General features: G+C 39.3%; 1 protein-coding gene across 2 annotated transcripts in view; it reads left to right on the plus strand.

The window, feature by feature from the left end:
- The first annotated feature begins 240 nt into the window (after positions 1-240).
- The window catches only part of CHIC2 (cysteine rich hydrophobic domain 2), a 56,586-nt gene continuing 33,000 nt past the window's right edge, over positions 241-23,826 (plus strand). Inside the window, exon 1 of one of the 2 annotated variants that reach the window (XM_047854890.1) lies at positions 241-756. In XM_047854890.1, the coding sequence (XP_047710846.1) occupies positions 638-756 (119 nt within the window). In that variant the 5' untranslated portion in view covers positions 241-637. Of the gene's footprint in view, positions 757-4,137; positions 5,184-23,826 lie in introns of those variants that run through there. The other variant, XM_047854891.1, reaches the window with a different exon arrangement.

Genomic DNA, 23,826 nt, shown 5'->3' on the forward strand with positions numbered 1-23,826 from the left:
TAGTAGTTTTGGGTAGAGGTTACTTTGGGTGATTAAGTGCTCCATTGGACAGACACTCCGGGCTCCATTCCTCCAGGCGGGATCAACGCCCCGGGCCCTCGGAGCCGCCCTTTGCAGGACTCTCTTGCTGGAGGGCGGGACCGCGCCGGCGGGGGCGCGCTGCCGAAGCGTCGTCGGCGGGTGGGAGCGGAGGAAGGAAGGAAGGCGCCCTGGGAGCGCGCGAGGCCACACGTTCGCGCGCGCCCGCGCGCCCACGCGCCCGACCGCACTCCCGGGAAGTCTCGCGATGCCGTAGCCGGCTGCTCCCGCTGCGGGTGGCTCTGGCTGTTGCTGTGGTTGCCTGAGTTGCTGCTGCTGCGGCGGCGGCGGCAGCGGCGGTACTGGTGGAGGTGTCGGCCCTTGGGCGGATGTTGACATTGTGTTGTTGTTATTGCTGATGGTAATGGCGGCGGCGGCGACGGCCGGGACCCCATCTCCTCTGTAGCCGGAGCCGAGGCAGCCAAGAGCGAACTCCGCGGCCTCTGAGCCCGAGGCAGCGACTCCCCTCAGCCTCCGCCGCCTCGCCTGCCCGTTTCCCGGCCGCGGCCCCGGCCCCTGGAGTCAGGCCCCTTTGGGCAGGGGGCCTCGGAGGCTCAGGATGGCGGATTTCGACGAGATCTATGAGGAGGAGGAGGACGAGGAGCGGGCCCTGGAGGAGCAGCTGCTCAAATACTCGCCGGACCCAGTGGTGGTCCGCGGCTCCGGTCACGTCACCGTGTAAGGCCCGGAGGAGGGGAGGGCGAGGACGGGAAGGTGCAGGGCTGGGGTGGGGTGGGCCCCCCCCCCCTTTACTCCTCGGGAGCCCTCTTTCCCCGGTGTCCGTCTTGTGTCGGGGCCTTCGGGAAGAGTAGGCGACCAGGAAGTGAGAACTTGCTTTAATTTCGTTTGTTTCGATCTCCGGAGTGGGGACAGACACTGCCCTTCCTCCCCCACACGCCCCCTTTAGCAGGCCCTACAGGCCTGGGCGATGTGACGGATCCCAGGAGCGAAGGTTTTTCTGGAGTCTGCCCTTTGGGCCACCTCTTCAGCTTCGGGGTGGAAGTACACGTATTTATGAGGTTCCTCCCCCTTGTTTTCTCTTCCAGTTACCCTGTGGTTCTCTCCTCTCATCTGTGCCTTTGAGCCTAGTGACATATGGCTCAGAGGCCAGATCTGGGCCATGTGAGACCCCAGTGACAATTGGTAATGAGTGGTTCACCGTTGTGTCTGTGCCTTTCACACATACTCACAGGTCTTCCCAGTTTCTTGCAGAGTCAATTTCTGCGGAAATGCAGGTTCCTGTGATTGTATATGATAAAAATGTGTGGATGAGCCTATATTTAAGATCTGCAGAACGATATATGTTTACTACCAGTTTTTAAAAAGAAATCTACGTGCTGGACACACTCTGCTAGGGTTACTGAGTTCTCTCTGTAATCAGAGCCTCCTTTGGGCATGAACTCTGGGATGGCTTCTTCATTTGATAAGGGTTCCTTCCTGTAAGTCTGATTTGCAACATTTAAACGTCCGATGTTATTCAAACAATAAGGAATGAGAGCTTTGTGAAAAGGTCATGACTAATAAAGGAATGTGAAGACTTGAACCAAATAATGAGCTGTCCGGAAGCAGGAAGTTTTGTAATGTTTGTCTGAGAAGTCCAGAGTTGTGTAGAACTTGAAGTATTTATATTCTTCATTTTAGATCTCTTGTTCAAATCCTAGATCAAACTTGTATGCTTGTCGGAAATCTCCCCACTACACCCTTCTAGTAAAATAAAAGGGCCAGCAGATCCGAGACTGTCTGGAACAGTTTTCGTTGCGTTTTTGGTGTGGGGTGAGTGGGATGTGCAGTGAATAACTTTTAGTGAAAAGGTAAGACTCCTTATAGAAGATTTTCAGCAAAATCCTTGTATTTCTCACTACGTGATATGACCAGCCATATTGTTGTTTGGGTGTGCTTATGTAATGCTTTGATTTCTTTAGCACCTGTTAGTCTATATTCAGGTGACTTAATAGGGTAAAAACACTGCATAATCATTGTCACAGTGCCATGGGAAGACAATGGGATTTATCACCACAATAACAGTTCCTTAGTATTTTAACTGTCATCTCCAGCAGAATTAAGAAGTTTCATGGATATTAAATCTTTCTTTAACATGTATTACAGAACTTTTTTAGTCTCATAGCCTGCCATTTAATTTTTTAGTTTGACACTCAGGACCTTTTTACATACATACATACATACATACATACATACATACATTTTTACATACATACATACATTTATTCATTCATTCATTTATTTATTTATTTTCTTTTTACATTGTTTTAAACCTAATGAGTGTATGTGTGCATAAAGAAGGGATTTTTTTTTCAAACTCTTTGATGCTATCTCCCTGCCTTTCCCCCCTAAATTCCTCTTGTTAAAGAAAAGCAGGCAATTTTTTGCTATTTAAAAAGGCGCTGCTAGAGTTATAATGTTTCCTCTGTTTAAGGAAAAGAAGAACTAAGCACTTTGTTGGGTAAATAGAAAATATAATAGATAAAGTGCTCAGAACTAAGTAGGTGATTAGTAAATTTGATTGTAGTTGGCTACTCAGAGAGGTTAATGGGGTGGGAAATGATTATTAGTGGTTTTCAATCTCACTGCCCATTAAAATTACCTGCGGAAATTAAACAAACAAAAGAACAACAAGAAAAGCTGCGTTTTCCCCAGGGCCAGGCCAGTTGAAGGCCTGGTATCTGAGTGAGGTCCCAGGCCTGGATGTTGGTTTAGAAAGTCCTACAGGTGATTTTAATGTACAGGCAGAGTTGAAAACCTCTCATCCAGAGTATGAGGAGGGACTACATGCCCCCAGTAAGCAGTATGCCTTTCTGCACTGGAGTTCATGTTTCTGTGATCTCTCTCAGTCACTTTCCCTCTTTTCCCCATTACCTTGGTTCTAGGCTCTGGGTTCAAATCTACTCTCTGCCACTTGGGTAAATTATTTATGCCTCTTCAGTTACGATGGGGATCGTTATAGTCCTTAATTTTTAAGGTTATTAAGGATTAAATGAGACAGTATACGCCAGGAAATCATCACATTGTGTGATACTGTGCCCAATAAATATTAACCTTCATTAGTTACCCTCTATATTTAAAAGTGTTCCACTTTGAGAAACATAAGTGTAAAGCACAGTACTAAGAAATCCGAACTGCCATTTTCAAACCTAACAGTGATTGACTTTAGTCCTATTTTTCCATTTCTAAACAATGTATATGAGGTTAAATTACTATGTGAAGTATTTGCATGAAAATTAGTGAGAATCTTCATTGAAAACCTAAACCTGTTTTGTAACGACATAGATAAGTATAGTAATAGTAATACAAAACTTTTTACATGACTCTGTCATACATAATTCACTGGCATACTATGCCCGTGGGTAGCCCACTTAGTGCCTATAAGGTTTTTGAAATTGGCTCTTTTTAAAAATTTTTTTTTTTAAAGTTTATTTATTTCTGAGAGAGAGAGAGCGAGAGAGAGCGAGCACGAGCTGGGAAGGGGCAGAGAAAGATGGAGAAAGAGAATCCAAAGCAGGCTCCAGGCTCTGAGCTGTCAGCACAGAGCCCCATGCAGGGCTTGAACCCACAAGCTGTGAGATCGTGACCTGACCAAAGTTGGACGCTTACCCGACTGAGCTACCCAGGCACCCCTGAAATTGGTTCTCAAGGGTTACTATAACTGTTGAGCATGTTCAGTTTTTCTTACCTTTAAATATAAATAAGAGTTGTTAAAACAGTTGTAGTAAAGCTGCTGCTGCTCCCACCCTACCTGTTTTTTTTAAACTAAGGAGCTCTTCAGAGCAGTCTTCTCTTACAGGTTTGGAAGTAAATGATAGTGCCACCTGAATCGTCTGTAATCCTGATCAATCTCAAAACATACCGATTCATCCATATTTGTTTTTCATAGATTTCACTTTTGAGTAGACCTTTATATCTGAATATTTCCACTCTTTTTTCCTCCCTACCATAATAATCATTTTACAGTATTATTCTTACTTTATTTTAGAAATTACTGTATTCTCATGTGACATGATCTGGCATGTCAGTATAGTGATGTGAAAAAGTAAGATACCTTCCATTTTCTCCTACATAGGCAGGTCGTGGTTATTTTGGGGGTATAATTGTATAATCAGATTTTTGGGATATAAGGATGTAAAACAATTTGTCTAAACAAAGTCTGTTTTAATGTGTTTTTTAACACAAATATTTTTATATCGATTGCAAATCAGACTTATACTTTGTACTTCCATTATGATCAGTATTCTTTTTTGACATTCTTCTGGATACGTTTAATAGTTTTCTTCATTGCTAGATTTGCATGTAACAATATGGAACAGAGTGGCAGCTCCAACAGGGAGAAATCTTATATAGAAGCATATTTTGAGGAAAGGTGGTATTTGAAGGAAGAGGGAAATAAGTTCCTATTATTGCATAACATTTATGTGCATGGAATTTAAGACTTGAGTTCACACTTCCATTAAAAGTACATTTCCTGTGTGTGTGTGTGTGTGTGTGTGTGTGTGTGTGTGTGTGAGAGAGAGAGAGAGAGAGAGAGAGAGAGAGAGAGAGAGAGTTTTCTCATTTTATTATGTAATGAAAATGAGGGGAAAGTGATTATCTCATTAGGGGGTATAGGCGAGATTGGTTAATATTCTTAAATTACAAAGTTTTTTACTCTTCAGTAGATTTGTCAAAATATAGTGATCATTGTTGAAGACTTTGATTTTTCACAATGATGACAGTGTTAAAGGATTTAATCTAAAACTTAGAATTTAAAAATAGTTTTTGGACCAGTATTTTCTAGCTGATCTATCATTATAACTGACATTATTTGCTTCTGTCTCATTTAATGCCCTCCCATATCAGAATCACACTTGGGGCTTTCCTAGGGCATATATAATCTTTGACTTCTAACTTAAGTCCTGTCAAAGAGGCAAGTTATTTTGCTAAGGTTTGTTTCTAATAATGTTATTCTCTTTTAATTTCACTAAATTATTGTATCTTCATGTACTCTCTTCTGAGGTATAATCTTCCTACCATCTCCACAAATAATTCCTCATTCTTCAGTACCAGTTTTTACCAATGGCTGTGGAACTCACTCTCTTTGCTTGTCTTCATGTCAGGTATGCTGTGGAAAATTGAAAGATTTAGAATGGGGCTTGAAATGAAAAAACTTGGAAACTACTTTGGGGTGCAATAAAATCTTTGCATAGGAGACATCACAAGAACACGTTGACCTTTCAAATGGTAGAGTTAATAAAAAATGGTCTATCTTGAAATGTATCAGTGTTCCAAGACTGATACCAGATGCTGTAGTTAGCAACAGGAGATCTGAACGTGATTTTCCCAAATAATAGAATCACTTCAGTTAAACAAGTTTTTTAACTTCATAGCTTTCACCTTCTCTCCCCCACCCAGCATGATATGTAAGGTGTATTCCATTTTTTTATTTTATTTTATTTTATTTTATTTTATTTTATTTTATTTATTAAAAAATATTTTTTAATGTTTATTTAATATTGAGAGACAGAGAGAGATAGAGCATGAGCAGGGGAGGGGCACAGAGAGGAGGAGACACAGAATCCGAAACGCTCCAGGCTCTGAGCTGTTAGCACAGAGCCCGACATGGGGCTCGAACCCACAAACCGCGAGATATGACCTGAGCCAAAGTCGGATGCTTAATCGACTGAGCCACCCAGGTGCCCCAGGTATATTCCATTTTTAAAGATTAAACTTTTGTTCTGAGATTTTTTTTTAAGACATTATTGATCTTTCTCCATAAGGCTGTGAAGTTGTTTGAAGGCAGGAATTGTGGTTATTAGTTTGTATTTCTCCACTATTTAATCTAGTGTCTGGAATTTTATGGGTCCTAAAATGTTTGCTAAATAAATGAGATAATTGCATACATCTTTGGATCTTGTCAGAATTGCCAAAGGTGTAACTGTTTTCTTTCCTGAACCTCCTGATGAAGGCAAACAGTGTTTTACAATAGAACTCTTATAAAATCATATTCAAATGATAACTGGCTTCCTTTTTTTTTTTGAATTGATAATTATAAGGAAATTGTAAAATTAAAGTAAGATATTTTTTCCTCAGAGATTTTTCTTACTCATTATTTCAAAGGAAATTAGTTTGATTTAGAATATAGAGTTGAACATATCTTTGGTAACTAACACAAAGAAAAAGAATGCTAAACACTTTAATTGGATCAGCTACCAAAACTTCGCAGTGGGTAAACTTTCTTGAAGAAATGAGGATGATGGCCGTAAGCTGAAGTTTCAAAATTTTACTGTATTTGAATTTGAAATTTACATGGTGTTTCAGTGTAAACAGTTTAGTGTTGGATTTCCTCCTATTAACAGATGTGAAATTGACTAGTGCTTAAAATTTTATGTGACTAGCTAAGTGCAACACAGGGACTAAATGGTGAAAATTAGTTCTATGAAATTATAATTACTTAAATACTATTCTAGGTAACATTACCTTGAATAATAATATTTCTCTAAAGAGTAATATTTTTACTTTGAGAGCTACTCCTAAACTCCAGATTGAGTTTATATTCCTTCATTTATTTATTTATTTATTTTAGAGAGTGCCATCGTGAGAGTGTGGGAGTGGGGGAGAGGGGCAGAGGGAGAGAAAATGTTAAGCAGGCTTCATGCTCAGCACGGAACCTAATACGAAGCTCGATCCCACAACTCTAGGATCATGACCTGAGATGAAATCAAGAGTTGGGTGCTCAACTGAATGAGCCATCCAGATGTCCTGAGTTTATAGTTCTTATTAGGAATAGGTTAAAGGCCCAGGATCTTTTACTCCCTGTAGTATCTATGCCTGGTTTAGCTTTCTAAACTATAAAGCTACTTAAGATTTTATTCTCAATAAAATTAGGCTTTAAATATAACATTTAGCAACAGATACTTTTAAGTATCCTTACTTTAGTATCTTCTGTTTAACATTTTTTTATGACTTTTCATAATTTGTTTCAGAATCCATTTATAAAATCAAATCTTAAGCCAGACTTTCACCATTCATGTAGTCTAGCTTAGTCCCAATGCAGATTTCCTTCTTGTTTTTTTTTTATTTGAGAGAGAGAGAGAGAGAAACATAGACAGTTCAAGTGGGGGATAGGCAGAGAGAGAGAGAGGGAGACACAAAATCCAAAGCAGGATCCAGGCTCAGAGCTGTCAGCACAGAGCCTGACACGGGGCTCGAACTCACAGACTGGGAGATCATGGCTTGAGCTAAAGGTCTAACACCTAACTGACTGAGCCACCCAGGTGCCCCTGCCCAATGCAGGATTTCTTCAACTTGCCTGATTATCAGAATCACTGAGAGTATTTTATTTTATTTTTTATTTTAAGGTTTATTAATTCATTTGGGGGTGGGGGGAGGGGTAGAGAGAGGGAGAGAGAGAACCCCAAGCAGGCTCTATGTAGGCTGCCAGCACAGAGCCTGATGGAGGATTTGAATTCACAGACCGTGAGATCGTGACCTGAGCCGAAACCAAGAGTCGGACGCTAAACTGACTGAGCCACCCAGGCACCCAAGAGCATTTTGAAAAATACACATTTTAGGTTCTCCACCAGTCGGAATCTTTAAGGAGAAGAGTCTAGGAATTTTTATTTTCTTTTTAACGTTTATTTATTTATTTTGAGAGAGAGATTGCGCACAAGCTGGGGAGGGGCAGAAAGATGGGAGAGAATCCATTCTAAGTAGGCTCTGTGCTGTCAGCGTGGAGCCTGATTCGGGGCTCAACCCCACAAACTGAGATCACAGCCTGAGCCGAAATCAAGAGTTGGGCACTTAACCAACTGAACCACCCAGGTGTCCCTGGGAATTTTTATTTTTAATAAGAGCTTAGGTAATTCTCATATCAGACACATTTAGAAGCAATTGATGATATGTGGAAAGAGTATGGTCTTTGATGTTAAGCAGACTAGTTTTAATTCTCAGATACTTCCTAACTGTAACCTAACTGTAACCTAACTGTAACCGTTAACATTTTTGAACTTTAGTTTCCTCATCTGCAAAAGGGATAAGTAAGGTCTGCCTCAGAGATTAGGTGTGAGAGTCATAAATAATTTATCTAATGTCATGTGTCCACAGGAGAAATACAGCAAATTATTACTTATTACATATTTTGATATTTATGCTTTTGTGCACATTTTTGGCTAATATTTACCATTTTCCTGGAAATCCATATAAAAGGTAACATATGCTTTCCTACTTTAAAACAAGATCCTGGTGGCTCAGTCGGTTAAGTGGCCGACTTCGGCTCAGGTCATGATCTCATGGTTCGAAGGCTCATGAGTTTGAGTCCTGCATCGGGCTCTGTGCTGACAGCTCAGCCTGGAGCCTGCTTTGGATTCTGTGTCTCCCTCTCTCTCTGCCCCTCCCCTGCTCGCACTCTGTCTCTCTCTCAAAAAAAAAAAAAATAAATAAATATAAAAGAAATTAAAAAAATAAAAGTAAAACAAGATCCTGACCATAAATCAGAATTATCTCATTGTGTTGAGGAAACATTTAATCAAAAGCAGATATTATCAGGTTGGTACACAGTCATAGTCTTAGGGGTTCTTGAGTTATTTTGGAGTTTGAGAATCTTCTCTTTTTTAAAAATGTTTTTAAATGTTTATTTGTTTTTGAGAGAGAGAGAGAGAAAGAAACAGAGTGTGAGTGGGGGAGGGGCAGAGAGAGAGGGAGAGGTAGAATCTGAAGGGGGCTCTAGGCTCTGAGCTGTCAGCACAGAGCCCGAGGCCGGGCTCGAACTCAGGAACTGCAAGATCTGACCTGAGCCGAAGTCGGACGCTTAACCGACTGAGCCAGTGAGGCATCCTGAGGATCTTCTCTAAATGGCACTTTATTTTAAATTTCACATGTGTGGGCTTTTCTTTTCTATTATACCTTCTTTATCTAATGGATGAACTGTAGGTTGAGAATGAGACAACCAACATTATTAGAACTATGAATAAAGTAAGAGTAGTTGGTTCTGGGTGCTGGATTTAGATCCTTGAGTTTTAAGATATTTGTTTAATCAGAGAATTTTTTGCTTAATCCTTCATTTTCAGCTGTCTTTTTTTTTTTTTTTTTAATGCTTATTTATTATTGAGAGAGTGTGTGAGAGAGAGAGAGACAGAGCGTGAGCCAGGGAGGGGCAGAGAGAGAGGGAGACACAGAATCTGACACTGGTTCCAGGCTCTGAGTGTCAGCACAGAGCCCAACGCAGGGCTCGAACCCATGGAAAGTGAGATCGTCACTTGAGCCAAAGTCAGACGCTCAACCAACTGAGCCACCCAGGCGCCCCCATTCTCAGCTGTCTTACTAAAGTTTCCTGATAAGTAGTTTAACAAACATTTATCAGATTTTGTGTTACGGTGTTATGCGAGACTCTAGGTACGTAGTTATGAATAAAACACATAGTTCCTCTGTCCTTCTGGAGCTTATGGTTAAGAGACAAATTATGTCGGAGCACATTGCTGTGAAGGAGCCCGGTAGAGTGCTGTGACTGAAAATAACGTGGTTAGGGAGAAGCTCCCGGAGGAGTAACATTTAGGAAGGGCGAAAGAGTTTTGTGAAGAGCATCCCGGGTGTGGAGAACAGTAGAATAAGTCTGGCTGGCCTGAGATGCTGAAAAGCTACTTGTGAACTGCGGTGAATGTAGGGAGTTTAAGGGGACGGTGCCTTGAAATGAGGTCGGTGAGGTCCGTAGGGGCAGGAAAGGATGGTAGAGGGATTAGACTGAAACCGCATTCAGAAGGCTTTTGAATGGTGTAGGTGAGATATGATGGTGGTGATAGTCTTTTGATAAAGGAAGTGTTACGGTTCTGTCTAGAGGTCATCAAATTTCGCAACTTTCCTGTGAGAGCCGGAAAAAATAGCAGTAACTGCTTTGGCTGTCTCGTTCCCATCTCATTTTCTATTTTGCTTTGTGTTTTTTGTTTTGCTTTGTAAAGAGTGAGGTCGGAGAACTGTGGCTTCCCTGACTGTAGACGCGACTGTCTTGATGACATACCTGCATTTCCTGTTCTGCCGCCACAGGGCAGCTCACGTGCCAAGAGGACAGCCTGTGTCGGAAGTGGAGAGGGGCTTTCCCACAAGATCATAGATTTGGAAGCGAGGAACTTTGTCAGGTCTTACCCTTCAACGACAAGACGTGTGGTGTTTGACAATGATCTATTAGACTGGAAGAAAAGACTGTGCTTTTAAAGTCTTGACACTTAAAGTGAAATTGAGTACACAGTGGATGAAATTTTCTCACAAAGGCCTGGGCTGATGATTCGTTTTCTCCTTAAGCTCTTCTCCAGCCTCTCATTTACGTAGGGTCCTACCATCTAAGTAAACCTAAACTTATTTAGGTTAGAGTTGGTTGGACTTTGGGGTAAGCTAACCCTGTTGTTGTTGTTTTTTAGTGTGTGTGTGTGTGTGTGTGTGTGTGTGTGTGTGTGTGTGTGTGTATGCTTCCTGCAAGAGCTCCTTTTTTTTTTTTTCTCTTTGAATTTGTGTTGTAGTTACAGTGGAGTCCTTGGTTAAGTCTAGTAAAGGAATTCCTGTATACTAACCTTCTTTTTCTGCTCTTTCTAAACTATTCAATTGTAAATGTCACTTGAAATTGATACTTTTGGTAGTTTATACTATAATCCAGTTCAACCACGTATTCTTAAATGAACATAATTTATCATTATTTTTGAAATGTTTATTTTGAGAGAGAGAGAGAGCGAGCATGCTTGTGCAAGAGTGGGGGAGGGGCAGAGAGATGGAGAGAGAGAATCCTAAGCAGGCTCTGTGCTGTCGGTGCAGAGCCCTACAGGGGGCTCAGTCTCACTAACCATGAGGCCATGACCTGAGCTGGAATCAAGAGCCAGACGCTTAACACACTGAGCCACCCAGGCGCCCCCATAATTTATCATTATTGTGTTGCTCATACAATTTACGTAAGCATGAAGAATATTCTAACATATGTATAAATTAGATAGTTGAGTTAGATTAATTGAATTCTTTTTTTTTTTTTTTTTTTAAATTTTTTTTTAACATTTATTTATTTTTGAGACAGAGAGAGACAGAGCATGAACGGGGGAGGGGCAGAGAGAGAGGGAGACACAGAATCTGAAACAGACTCCAGGCTCTGAGCTGTCAGCACAGAGCCCGATGCGGGGCTCGAACTCACGGACCGCGAGATCATGACCTGAGCCGAAGTCGGCCGCTTAACCGACTGAGCCACCCAGGCGCCCCATTGAATTCTTATATCATCAGAAGTCAATACCATTAAGTTTAATCAATATATATTACATAACTGCCATTGTTTAACAACATATGTAAACATCTATAAATACTTGAAAATATAATCTTAATAATTGAAAATTAGTAAAATTCTAATGCTAGAATATTATGGAACTATATAGTGATGAGTGAATTAATAAATGATTTAATTAAGTCTTTGATTTCACAAGTTTATTAGTAAAATTGTACTTTCACGGGGGCGCCTGGGTGACTCAGTCGGTTAAGCATCTGACTCTTGATTTCAGCTCAGGTCATGATCTTGCACTTCATGAGTTCAAGCCCCACATTGGGCTCTGCACTGGCAGCATAGAGCCTGCTTGGGATTCTCCCTCCCTCTTTCTTCCCCTCCCCGGCATGCACACTCTCTCTCTCTCAAAATAAATAAACATTTAAAAAAAAAGATTGTACTTTTACAGAGTTGGATGAACCCCAGATATTCAGAATTTGGTCACATAGTTAAAATTTTTAGATGTGTTCTGAGATGCATGTGTATATGTCTCCCAACACCAGGGATTCTATATCTTCTGGGTAAATAAACACTGCACTTTCAGTTCTGTCCCTTCCTCCTTGAGCCACATTGATATTCTGATGTCTATCGAGACAGCCAGATGAATTTAAAGTGTGGCTTTTATGCATTAAACTGTTAATTTTCTCTATAGTTACGACTTCACCTTCCAAAATAGCTAAAAAACTGATTCCGTTGAACTCAGAGTTCAACATTAGGAAATAAATGTTGTCTTCACTTGCCATCCTCATAACTCCCCCTGTGTTCAGTTTGAAAGTTCTAGTTCATATGTTCATAGATCTTGTCATATCAATAGGAAAATAAAATTCTGTGAGTCTAGGTTTGTACAGGTTGAGTGTCTCAAGATCCAGAATAGCCAAACTGATTTCATAATCTTTTCCCCAAATTAATTTCAACTGCAGTCTTTTAATTCTCAGTTGATGGCAGATCTGGCATCCTATTTGTTTAGATTAAAAAACATCTTTGATACATCCTTAAAGTCCCTCTTTCTCTTTCCTTGCATCCAGGCTGTCAAGAAATCATTCATTGGCTCTGTCTTCAAAACATATTCAAAATTGGACCATTTTTTATCATCTCCACTACTGGTGTGAGTTGTCATCGTCTCTCTTCTGCTATACACTTAATTTTTCCCCCTCCCTCCTTCCTTTGCCTCTCAACCTATACAGTCTTCTTAGTACATCTGACATAGTGATCCTTTGATTGATTGATTGATTGATTGATTTTATTTTTTTTTTTTAATTTTTTTTTTTCAACGTTTATTTATTTTTGGGACAGAGAGAAACAGAGCATGAACGGGGGAGGGGCAGAGAGAGAGGGAGACACAGAATTGGAAACAGGCTCCAGTCTCTGAGCCATCAGCCCAGAGCCTGACGTGGGGCTCGAACTCAGGGACCGCGAGATCGTGACCTGGCTGAAGTCGGACGCTTAACCGACTGCGCCACCCAGGCGCCCCTGATTGATTGATTTTAAATGGAGCATTATGCTACAGATTTTTTTTTATGTTTACTTTATTATTTTTGAGAAAGAGACAGCGTGAGCAGGAGAGAAGCAGGGGTGGGTGGGTGGACAGAGGATCCAAAATGGGTTCTGTGCTAACAGCAGAGAGCCCGATGTGGGGCTGGAACTCATGAACCGTGAGATCATGTCCTGAGCTGAAGCTGGACGCTTAAGTGACTGAGCCATCCAGGCGTCCCTTCTGTTTTTTGTTTTTTGTTTTTTGTTTTTTTTTTTTTAATTTTTTTTTTTTTCCAACATTTATTTATTTTTGGGACAGAGAGAGACAGAGCATGAACGGGGGAGGGGCAGAGAGAGAGGGAGACACAGAATCGGAAACAGGCTCCAGGCTCCGAGCCATCAGCCCAGAGCCCGACGCGGGGCTCGAACTCCCGGACCGCGAGATCGTGACCTGGCTGAAGTTGGACGCTTAACCGACTGCGCCACCCAGGCGCCCCTTTTTGTTTTTTTTTTTTACTCTTTTCTAATTATAGTGAAAAACAAAGATTAGTTAAAAATTGGAAAGTAATACTTCTCAGTGAAGCAGAAAATAAACTGCCTATAATCAGCAAGAGACCAAGGTCATTTAATATTTTGGTGTATTTGTTTCTAGTCCTTATTAAATTTTTCTTTCTAGGAATCTCTTTTTTAGTTTAAAATAGCAATATATGTTATTATAGAAATTTTAGAAAACTTGAAAATATTAGAAGTGAAATATCACCTATAAGGTAATTGCCTATGATTAACCGCTATTAATATTTTGATGGCTTATCTTTTAAAATTTTTCTCTGTGTATGTAAATATTTTTATTAAAAAAAATTGAGACCAAACTTAAAAGTCTTTTGTATTCTACATTTTTCATTTGACATTAGGAAAATATGCCAATGTCACTATGGGTTCTTAAAGTATGAAATATGAGACTCTGTTAGATTTCAGAGAACAGAATCACTCAGAGGACCGTAGGCAGTGGAAACTTATTGTAAGAATGCATGGACACTAAGGAAGACAGGAGGCATTTGTCACTGTACAGCCAGGCTTCAAGGAGACTGGAATATTAATATTTTTGGATATAGTACAATCTATGAGGTTATTCTTCTCAATAGCATGTGTCCTTTGCTCCCTGGTCTGATGGTCTATCACAATGACTTACTTTCAGTTGGAGCTTGTGCTGTTGCAGTGTGAACTGGCAGAGAGCTTTTCCCCTCTCTTGTTGTATCTGCTTACTGTTGGCCTCAGCTTATTCCTTACTTCTACTTATTCATGGCTTTACTGTATCTTGGCTTCAGTTGAAGCTTCATGTTACCAACTATTGTCTCCTGTGTAGATAGACACCTCGAGAAAGAGGATCAGACCGAATTAGTGAATGTTGTCTAAGTTGGGCGGGTTTGTTGGGCCTCCGTCCCACATGCTGCTAGCTATATAGCCAGGGAGTAGGGGTTCTAAAATCAGATGCCCATTTATGGTCTAATTCACCAGAGCATAGGGAACTCCTGGTCAGGCACTCAGAGTAACAGACTTCTCTTTAGTATACGTGGTTTTGAGCTACACAGTGTCTTTTCAGATGGACATATTATCGTTAATGTAATTGTAGGACATTTCTAGTATTTGAGAACTTTCACTGTCAAAAATAGCACTGCAACTGAGAAGCAAGGAAAATAAATACAAAACAAGATGAAGCAGTCAGATTCTTGCAGTTCTGTATTTCAAAGACAAAATTCGTCATGAGATCAAAACATGATTCAACTCAAAATAACAGTGCATTAGTGAATTATAAGAGACATTAATGTGAGAAGATATAAGGAACATGGAAGAATTAAAAATGGAGGCAAAAAGGACTGGATTTTTTTTTTTTTTTTTGAAGTGGGTTCCATGCCCAGCGCAGAGCCCATCATGGGGCTTGAACTCAAGACCCTGAGATCAAGACCTCACCTGAGATCAAGAGTCGGATGCTTAACTGACTGAGCCATCCAGGTGCCACGGATATATATTTTTTAAGATTTTATTTTTAAGTAATCTTTACACCCAGTATGGGGCTCTAACTAACAACCCTTAGATCAAGGGTTGCATTCTCTGAGCCAGCCAGGTGCCCCAAGACTGGATATTATATAGGCTTGAACTATAGAAAAGGTTGAAATGCATTCAGAAAAACTGTTGATTAGTGAACCCAAACTTTTTTTATGTTTTTTTTATGTTTACTTATGATAAGTTACCTAGTTAATACCAAATAGATTCATATAGAAAAAAATTATAATGGTATTGTATATTATGAAATGCTTTTAAAGTATTTATTTAGCAACTATAGTACATCTGAAAATTAGATCTTATTTTAAGAAACAACAAATAAAATGTTTAATACTCTCATACCAAAATAACGCTCTAGAAGACTTGATTATTTATTAACATATTTGTGCCAACTGTAATTATTTTCTTCTGATACATTTCTAGAGGGAGAATTACTGGGTCAAAAGGTATGTGTATGTTTTTGACTCTTACAATCAAATTGTACTCTGAAGGTTTCTGTTTATTTTGGAAGTTTTTTTTCTTTACAATTAAAATCATAGTGTATGTGCAGCTTTGTATTTTTTTACTTAATAGTATTGTATATGTATCTCCTATGTTGTTTGCAAACTTCATTTTTAATAGTTGTCTAATATTCTGTTATATTGAGATACTAAAAGTTACTTAACATTCCTGTAATGTTATTATGTTTATTTTTCTCTATTGTGAATAAAGTTTCAGGGAACTTGTTTATGCCTGTTATTTTATCCACATTAGATTATTTTTCTTTCTTTTTAAATTATTTATTTTTTTATTTTATAGAGAGAGCAAGCAAGCATGTGAGCTGGAGAGAAGTGCAGGGGGAGAGAGAATCCCCAGCAGGCTCCAGGCTTAGCTTAGCTTGATCCCATTACTCTGGAATCATGACCTGAACTGAAATTAAGAGTCAGATGCTCAACCAACTGAGCCACCCAGTCACCCCTCAGATTATATTTTAGGTTAGAGTACTGAGAAAGAAATTACTGGGACAAAGGTTTAAATGTTTGTAATGCCAAATTGATTTTTAGAATGGTTATAATTAATTAATTAATTAATTAATTTTATTTATTTATTTACTTTATTTTTGAGAAAGAGAGTGTGTGGGGGGCGAGGGGCAGAGAGAGAGAGAGAGAGACCCACACACTCAGAATCCGAAGCAAGCTCCAGGCTCTGATCTGTCAGCACAGAGCCTGACATGGGGCTCGAACCCACGAACCATGAGATCATAACCTGAGCTGAAGTTGGATGCTTAACCAACTCAGCCACCCAGGCACCCCTATTTGCTTTTTTAAAGAGTTTATTTGTAAGTACTCTCTATACCCAGTGTTGGGCTCAAACTCACAACCCCAAGATCAGGAGTTGCATGCTCTACAGGAGGCAGGCAGGTGCCCCTGGTTGTAATGACTTAAAGTTTCATTAGCAGTGCATGGTATTTTCTATCTTAAGACCTCTTGACAAATATTTTTTTGTTGTATTCATATATTAGTCTTTGTAGATAACTGAATTAAGATGCCACCCACCCTGAATCATATCTTTTGAAATTATTGTTACTTGCAGCTTTTTTGGATCAATACGATGTTAGGTTATTAGGCTTGAAGGCAGTTCAGCTTCCTACCCATTGCTCTTCTTTCAAGCATATCAAATTGGCATTGTAGAAGACGAAATTTGGCCTTTTCAGTACTGTCCAGAGCCAATTGTCCTTTGATTTAGAATAAAGGAAATTATATTTTGCCATATTTAAAGACTTTAAACTTGGAGGAGCATAATGGATAAAAGTAAGTAATTTATAATAAAAGCAGTAATTTATAATGTGGTCAAGTTAAGCTGAAACATATAACTCATTTTCATTGCTAACAGACCCCACTTCCTGGCAAACTTAAAACCCCCTGAAACTGGAACTAAGGTAACATCAAAATTAAGTGATCTAGGTCACATCAAAACCATTTAAGATACTTTGCAGTTATATTAACAAACATGAAGTGTGACTTTTCTTATTCACTTAATAAAATAAGATGATTTTCTTAAAACTTTATCTGACGGTATTGCTTTGGTTGGCCTAGAATTAAACAAACAAACAAAAATCAAAGCAGAACTCAAAGACATTGCTAAGGAGTTATTTGCTGTAGCCTGTGCCAAATAGGACATTGCCCACTCTAGGGATACCTGGGTGGCTCGGTTGGTTAAGCATTGGCTCTTGATTTTGGTTCCGGTCATAATCTCACAGTTTGTGAGTTTAAGCCCCGCCCTGGTCTCCGTGCTGACTTTGAGGAGCCTGCTTGTGATTCTCTCTCACCCCCCTGCCCCTCCCCCATTCGCGCTCTCTCAAAATAAACAAAGTTAAAGAAAAAAAGACATTTGCCACGTAATACTGAAGCTTTTTGCTGGGAGAAAGCATGCTCTGTGAAGGAGGACTTGCTGAAAAGACTTGTTTTCAACTAGTCTGTTGAGTGGTCTCATCAGTAAAGAAATGTAAAGTCTGGATCTTAGTAGTTTGAATAGTGGATAGAAGGCGAGATAAAGATAGTGAATATAAGGACTCTTTCAAGACATTGGATGAGGAAAGAAAAGAGGTGGATGCCGTCATTCACTGAGGGAGAAGAAAATAGGGATTCAGATTCTCAGGCTGGGTAGACATAGGCAGGTTTGTAGGATATGTGTAAGGAGCCAAACGAGAGGGAACAATAGAGCGGATTACAGAGGAGACTGGGGGAGATGCAACCAGGAGCAGATGGTTTAGCTTTTGGGAAGCTTGCCTGCGTTGAGACAGATGGTAGACACTGAAGACATAGGTAAATGTGATTGGGATAAAGACAACAGTCTTCATCCGTAGAGAGTTAGGATGTGTGTCTTTAGAGAGTAGGAAGGTGTACAGAAAAGATTCAACATAGTAGGCTTGAGATTGCTGTCCTTAGAAATACTTGCCTATACTGTCGGCTCTTGGCTGGTGTCTGGGAACTTGAACTTTTGGAAAGTTCCCAGTGTTCCCAAAATTGATAGGCATGGTTCACTGAGCCTAAACTATTTGAACAAACAGTGTGGTTTATGCTGAACACCTGCTTTCCTTCTGGGAATCTGGAATTCTGGTATATGCTAAGCAGAGGGTACATTCTATCAGTTCCTGATAAAAGCCTTGGGCAGTGAATCTGTAATGCACTTTCCTGGTAGACAGTATTGTATACATGTTGTCAAAACTAGTTGCTGGAGGAATTAAACGCATCCTTGTGTCTTCACTGAGAAGAGACTCTTGCAAGCTTGTTACTGGTTTCCTCTGGACTTTGCCCTATGTGCCTTTTCCCTATGTGCCTTTTCCCTGTGCTGATTTTGTTTTTTATCCTTTGCTTTGAGTACAACTATGTACTGAGTCATGTGAGTCATCCTAGTAAATCATCAAACCTGAGGGTAGTTTTGTGGACCTCCAACAAAGGGGGTGACCTGGAAGGCTGAAAGTGATGGTTGAGACTTAGAACAGTGTGGCAGAAACAGAAGTCATGGGCATCAGAGGAAGAGAGAAAAATGGTATGGAAATTTGCAACAAAGAGTTAGTGGAATGTAGATTCAGCTTTTGTTTTGGAAATTAATTAATTTATTCAGCAAGTATTTATTGACCATCAGGCATTGGGGTATAATTAAGAAACCATACTTACCTATAAACAACTCATTATTTATCAGAGTAGGGAGTTAGGCTTGTAAACATAATTATAATAAGGTACGGTAAGGACTGTAGAGGAGAGAATGTAGTCAAGTATTACTGGAACCTGGAAGATGGGGAGTCTGAAAGGTGGACTTTGAGGAAATAAGCTATAATTGAGAATTTCTAGGAAAGAGTGTCATTCCAACAGGATTTTTGGTTATACTCAAGAAGAAAAAAAAATTTTTAAAGAGAAGATAGAAGAAGGTATCCAGGTTAGGGGTACCAGAGTTAAATATTGAAAGGAGTTTGGAAGAGGAGTGGTCTATCAGGAAAGGGAGATTCTGAATTGGATAAACATGACAGTGCAGGGTAACAGATTAGAATGGCTCACACTCTGAATTATGGCTATAGAATTGTAAGAATGAAAAACGAAACAAACAAAAAAAGAATTGTAAGAATGAGGGGACAGTGAAATTGAAGAAGGGATAGGAGGAAAACAAACCTATTTGAAGATTTCATTTAGATTTAAGTGTTGGGGTCACCTGGCTGGCTTAGTTGGAAGAGCGTGCAACTCGTGATGTCGAGGTCATGAGGTGCAGAGATTGCTTAAATAAACAAACAAACGAACTAAATAGATTTAGGTGTAAAGTTACTGTCTCTCCAAAGCTTTACTAAGTATATTACATGAACTTTCAAAATTACCTCAAATTACATAAAAGTAAAAATCAGCCTTGTACATGCTTGCTTCTTGAAATTTTTAAAAAAACTGTGTGTCTTCTGTTGTAGGACCTTGTTTTCTTGAAGTATTACATAGAAGGTTTTCGGTGGTTGTGATTTGAGTGAATTGTCTTTTCTCCAATTGTACTTGGAGACTTGGAGACCTGTAAACTTGTAATGGTAAACTTGTAAAGTAGGCTAAGTTTAATATATTTTATCTTGTTATATTTGCCATTCTTTGAAAAAATTTTAAATATTTTATCAGTTCTGAAGCCGTGAGTATTTTAACCATAATTGAGGAAAAGGTCTTTTAGGTAAGAGGGATAGATGTCGATATAGCACGTCTACATTTTCTTTAATTCCATCAGGTGGACTGACAGTAAGTATTGAGGGGTAAATGAGACAGTTGTTGGTAGCACTTTGTTAATGCTTACTTTCTTTTTTATGTCATCTCTCCCTCTTTCCTTCTACTTTCCCCTCCCCACTTTCCCTTACATTTTCCTCTCTCCTGCTTTTATTGCCAGGAGACCTGTTAAAATTAACAACCATTGTGTATCTCTAGCAGTAACATTCAAAGCTAGAAAAACAACTGTTAAAATAATATGATGTTAGTTTTTAAGGTATAGATGGTAGCGTAAATATTTTTAAATGAATCATTTTTTTCTTTGTTTACGTAATGCTGGTTAGTTAACTTTCAGCCTCTTATAATTTTTTTGTTTATTTTGAGAGAAAGTGAGCAGGGGAATGGGGCTGAGAGAGAGAGAGAGAGAGAGAGAGAGAGAGAGAGAGAGAGACAGAATCCCAAGCAGGCTCTGCACTGTCAGCACAGAGCCCAACATGGGGCTCAGAGTCACAAAACTGTGAGATCATGACCTGAGCCAAAATCAAGAGTCGGATGCTCAGCTGAATTAGCCACACAAGTGCCCCTCTTGTTAATATTTTTTTAAAATAAAGCAGGACCGGGGGTGCCTAGGTGGCTCAGTTAAGTGTCCAACTGCGGCTCAGGTCATGATCCTGAGGTTCGCGAGTTCAGGCCCCACGTTGGGTTCTGTGCTGACAGTTCAGAGCCGGGAGCCTGCTTTAGATTCTGTGTCTCCCTCCCTCTCTCTCTCTCCCCTCCCCCACTCATGCTCAGTCTCTCTCTCAAGAATAAATAAACATTAAAAAAAATTTTTTTTTTTAAATAAAGCAAGACTGTCACTTCAAAACAACTGATAGCATTTGTTGTCAGTAATAAAATTCTAGCTTTCAGTATGAAAATTAGAACTTTGGAAAACTTGTATCTGTCACTGTGAACTTGACAGCTTCCCAATACTTAAAAGACCTTTCTGATGAGATCAGTGGTTCTATTAATGAGTGTGATGATTCTAACATCATACCATGAAGTGTGTCAACATTTGGAGTATTTGCATAACTTAACTTAGTAATATTTCCATTTCCAAGGGACAAATGCTTGAAGTTATAAAATCAAGTGTAAGTAAAGCCTTCAAAAGGCAAAATATATCAACGGAATTTTATGTAACAAAGTATTAAAAGTTTATCGATATGGTTTCAATTTCCTTTTTGCAGAAAAACAGTTAAGAAACTACCACATGTTGAGTTTTTTTTTTTTTGTATATAATCAAAGAATGATATATACAGATTTCCAAATGCGTATCTGGTGAAGCCTAAGTTTCCTTTTAAATATCAACCAAAAGAGCATATCACAACAGTTTGAATGCACAAAGAAATGTGAGAATCCACCTGTCTTCCATTGTCAGATATTAAGGAGATGTAAAAATGTAAAACAATACTTTTCTCTCTAAAATTTTTTTTGAAAAAGTTGTGTCTCATTAAAATGTTATATTTATTAGCATATACTAGGTTCTTTTATGAATAAGTTTTAAAAATGTTTTGAAGGCTCAGTTCTAATGCCTAATCCAAAATACTGGTAAATATAAACGACATAAACTTAAGCTTTTTGTGGTCCTCAAGGATTTAAGAGAGCAAAGAGGTCCTGACCAAACCTTTGAATTGCCCTGTAGCAGAGAACTAATTTCCAAATGAAGATGAAGAAGGGGCGCTTGATTATCATGGCTCATTCTCCTGGTAATCATGAGTACTGGATTTGAATATTAAATGACTTGTTTAGAGACTTTAAAAGAGAAAGCACAGTTGGGGTTCATTCCTGTTGGGCTGGGGAGACTTCAAGGGCTTCAAGCACAGGATTTTCTTTACCTTCCTTCCAGGTATTGTTGTTCTGTGGATGGGAAACACGAGCAAAGAGGAATGGAAAAATCATCAGCACCAAGTTAATGGCTGGTAGAAAAACTAAGCACTCCCTTATAGTGTTAATCATGTCACTGGGTAATCTTTTCTTGGGACATTCTTTGGGGGGTGAGATGAAGGAAGAGGCAGGTTTATGATCTGTTCCTAAGATAAAACCTAACAGAAAGTATGACTGAAGAGGAACTGAGTGAATATCCTTGGAGCTACCAGTTCTTACTGGAAGAATAACAAGCCTGACTTAAAAGGAGCCCTGACCTGCAGGAACAACAGGACAATTTATTAGCTGGTTGTGCTCCCTGGGCAAAGCATCAATACTCAGCCACTTAGCCAATAAGGAAATACTCAGCCTCTAGAAAGAAAGGAAATTGGGGTTTAAACTCATGCTGGACTGTTCCCTTCAATTTAGCATATTACCTGGCAGTAAAGTGTAGATATTCACTAAAATAATTGAATCTGTGTTAAATGTTTAATGATTGGGATGAAAGAGGGAGGCTTTTCTATTTAGGGGACTTGGAGTTATCTGGTGGTTGCTTCTCTAAAAAATTTTCAAAGACCAATTGGAAGGAGATGGTTAATTGCAATAATAAACATGGTTGAAATGGGAGCTACTGATTGAAAGCAAGAACCATCAGACCAAGGGAGATAATACTTCAAGAGATGGAAATTTATAATTTATGCTCACTGAACATTTGTTGAATGTCCTCTTCCCTGAGGGAAATAGATGAAAAGGAAGTACATTATGTAGACGCCTCACTGAGAGCTATCATTGAACACTTCACAGTGACTTCTTCCTCATGCCAGGACTTTTGAGGTTGGAAGTGAGTTATCTGTTGGGGCTTTTTCAAGTAAAACCACATTGTTCTGAGGGCCCTGCATAGACAGAAAATAGATTTAACTCAGAGTCTTTCAGTCTTAGAATGGCATTAATGCCAGGATTATGTACAACACCAATAGTTGCCAGTTTATGTTTAGTACGAAAAGAACTTTGGCTTGGACTTAGGTAGTTGGGTTGTAATCTATTTTGTAAACAGTACCCGTTATTTATAAAGACAGATTGATATCATTTCAATGCTTCTATAAAATAATGTATGAATTACTTATGATAATGATAAAATGGTCTCCGAGGCCACCATTCGCACGTAGGGAAATCTAGATGATGATGCAGACCACACAACCTGACCCACAGAAGTGTTTTGTTTGCCTTGCACGGTACTTTAAAGATGGGAAATTTTACATAGAAATCTAGTTTTCCAACTCTTCTTAAAGAAAGACAAATCGTACAATTTTTCAGACTTGGGCCTGCATTCTAGTAGGACCATAATCAGCTGGATCTGTCCCATGACACCATACACACACACGTTCTGTATACCCTCCTCTTGGCCAGTCTCCACCACTCCTTACTGCTTTCGCATGGCTCACCTTATTTGATTTTCCTGTTTGGCTCTACTGATGGTTAAGTTAGAAGTCTCATCTGGCCAGCTGTTTCACACAGACTATCCTAGCGGATCCTTCTTACTAGTGCCAGCTACCTGAAGTGCAGTATTGTGTATTTATAAGGGTCGTTAAGACAGCGAATCTTAAGGGTTCTCATCACAGGAAGAAAATAATTGTAACTATGTAAGGTGATAGATGTTAACCAAACTTACTGTGGTAATCATTTCACAATATATACATGTATCAAGTCATGTTGCACACCTTAAACTAACACAGTGTTAATATGTCAATTATATCAATAAAAGTGGAAAACATTTTGGCTTCAGGATCCAACTTATCATTTTTAAGTATCTCACTTTTGATTTCCAGGTGCAATCTGCTATTACCAATGTGCTCATGAGTATTTTATTCTTTCCTAATGACTCATACAAAGAAATAGTCAAGTGCCCAGTCCAATCTCATGATTTTTGCAAACATTTAAAAGCTTAAAGATATTGAAATGTACTACCTCAGTTCTATTTCTTTGGGGGTATATGCGTATAGCAGGTGTCCTCGTACTTGAAAGTTTAATTAGCCAGGGCAGCTGTCACATCGTCCAGGTGTTTTTAGCATTCTCTGGTTGTAATGGCAGTGGCGATGTGATCTCAGAAAATGCTAACTGATCAACTTGCATTCTTAGCCATGTTTCTGCTTTATTGAGTGCTGACAAGTGCTCTTGACGTAAAAAATAACTAATAGCAGAGGTTGTGGCTTTCTATTACTTAGTTGGAAGAATCTCAGTAATTTTGGCAAAATTGGACAGTTGTGTTGTTTCTCATTACATTAATATTTGACTTACAAAGAGAGCCCCAAAGAAGTCATTTCTTTCTGTATTTTTAGC

The sequence above is a fragment of the Prionailurus viverrinus genome, chromosome B1 (assembly GCF_022837055.1).
Source record: "Prionailurus viverrinus isolate Anna chromosome B1, UM_Priviv_1.0, whole genome shotgun sequence".
Taxonomy (NCBI): Eukaryota; Metazoa; Chordata; class Mammalia; order Carnivora; family Felidae; genus Prionailurus; species Prionailurus viverrinus.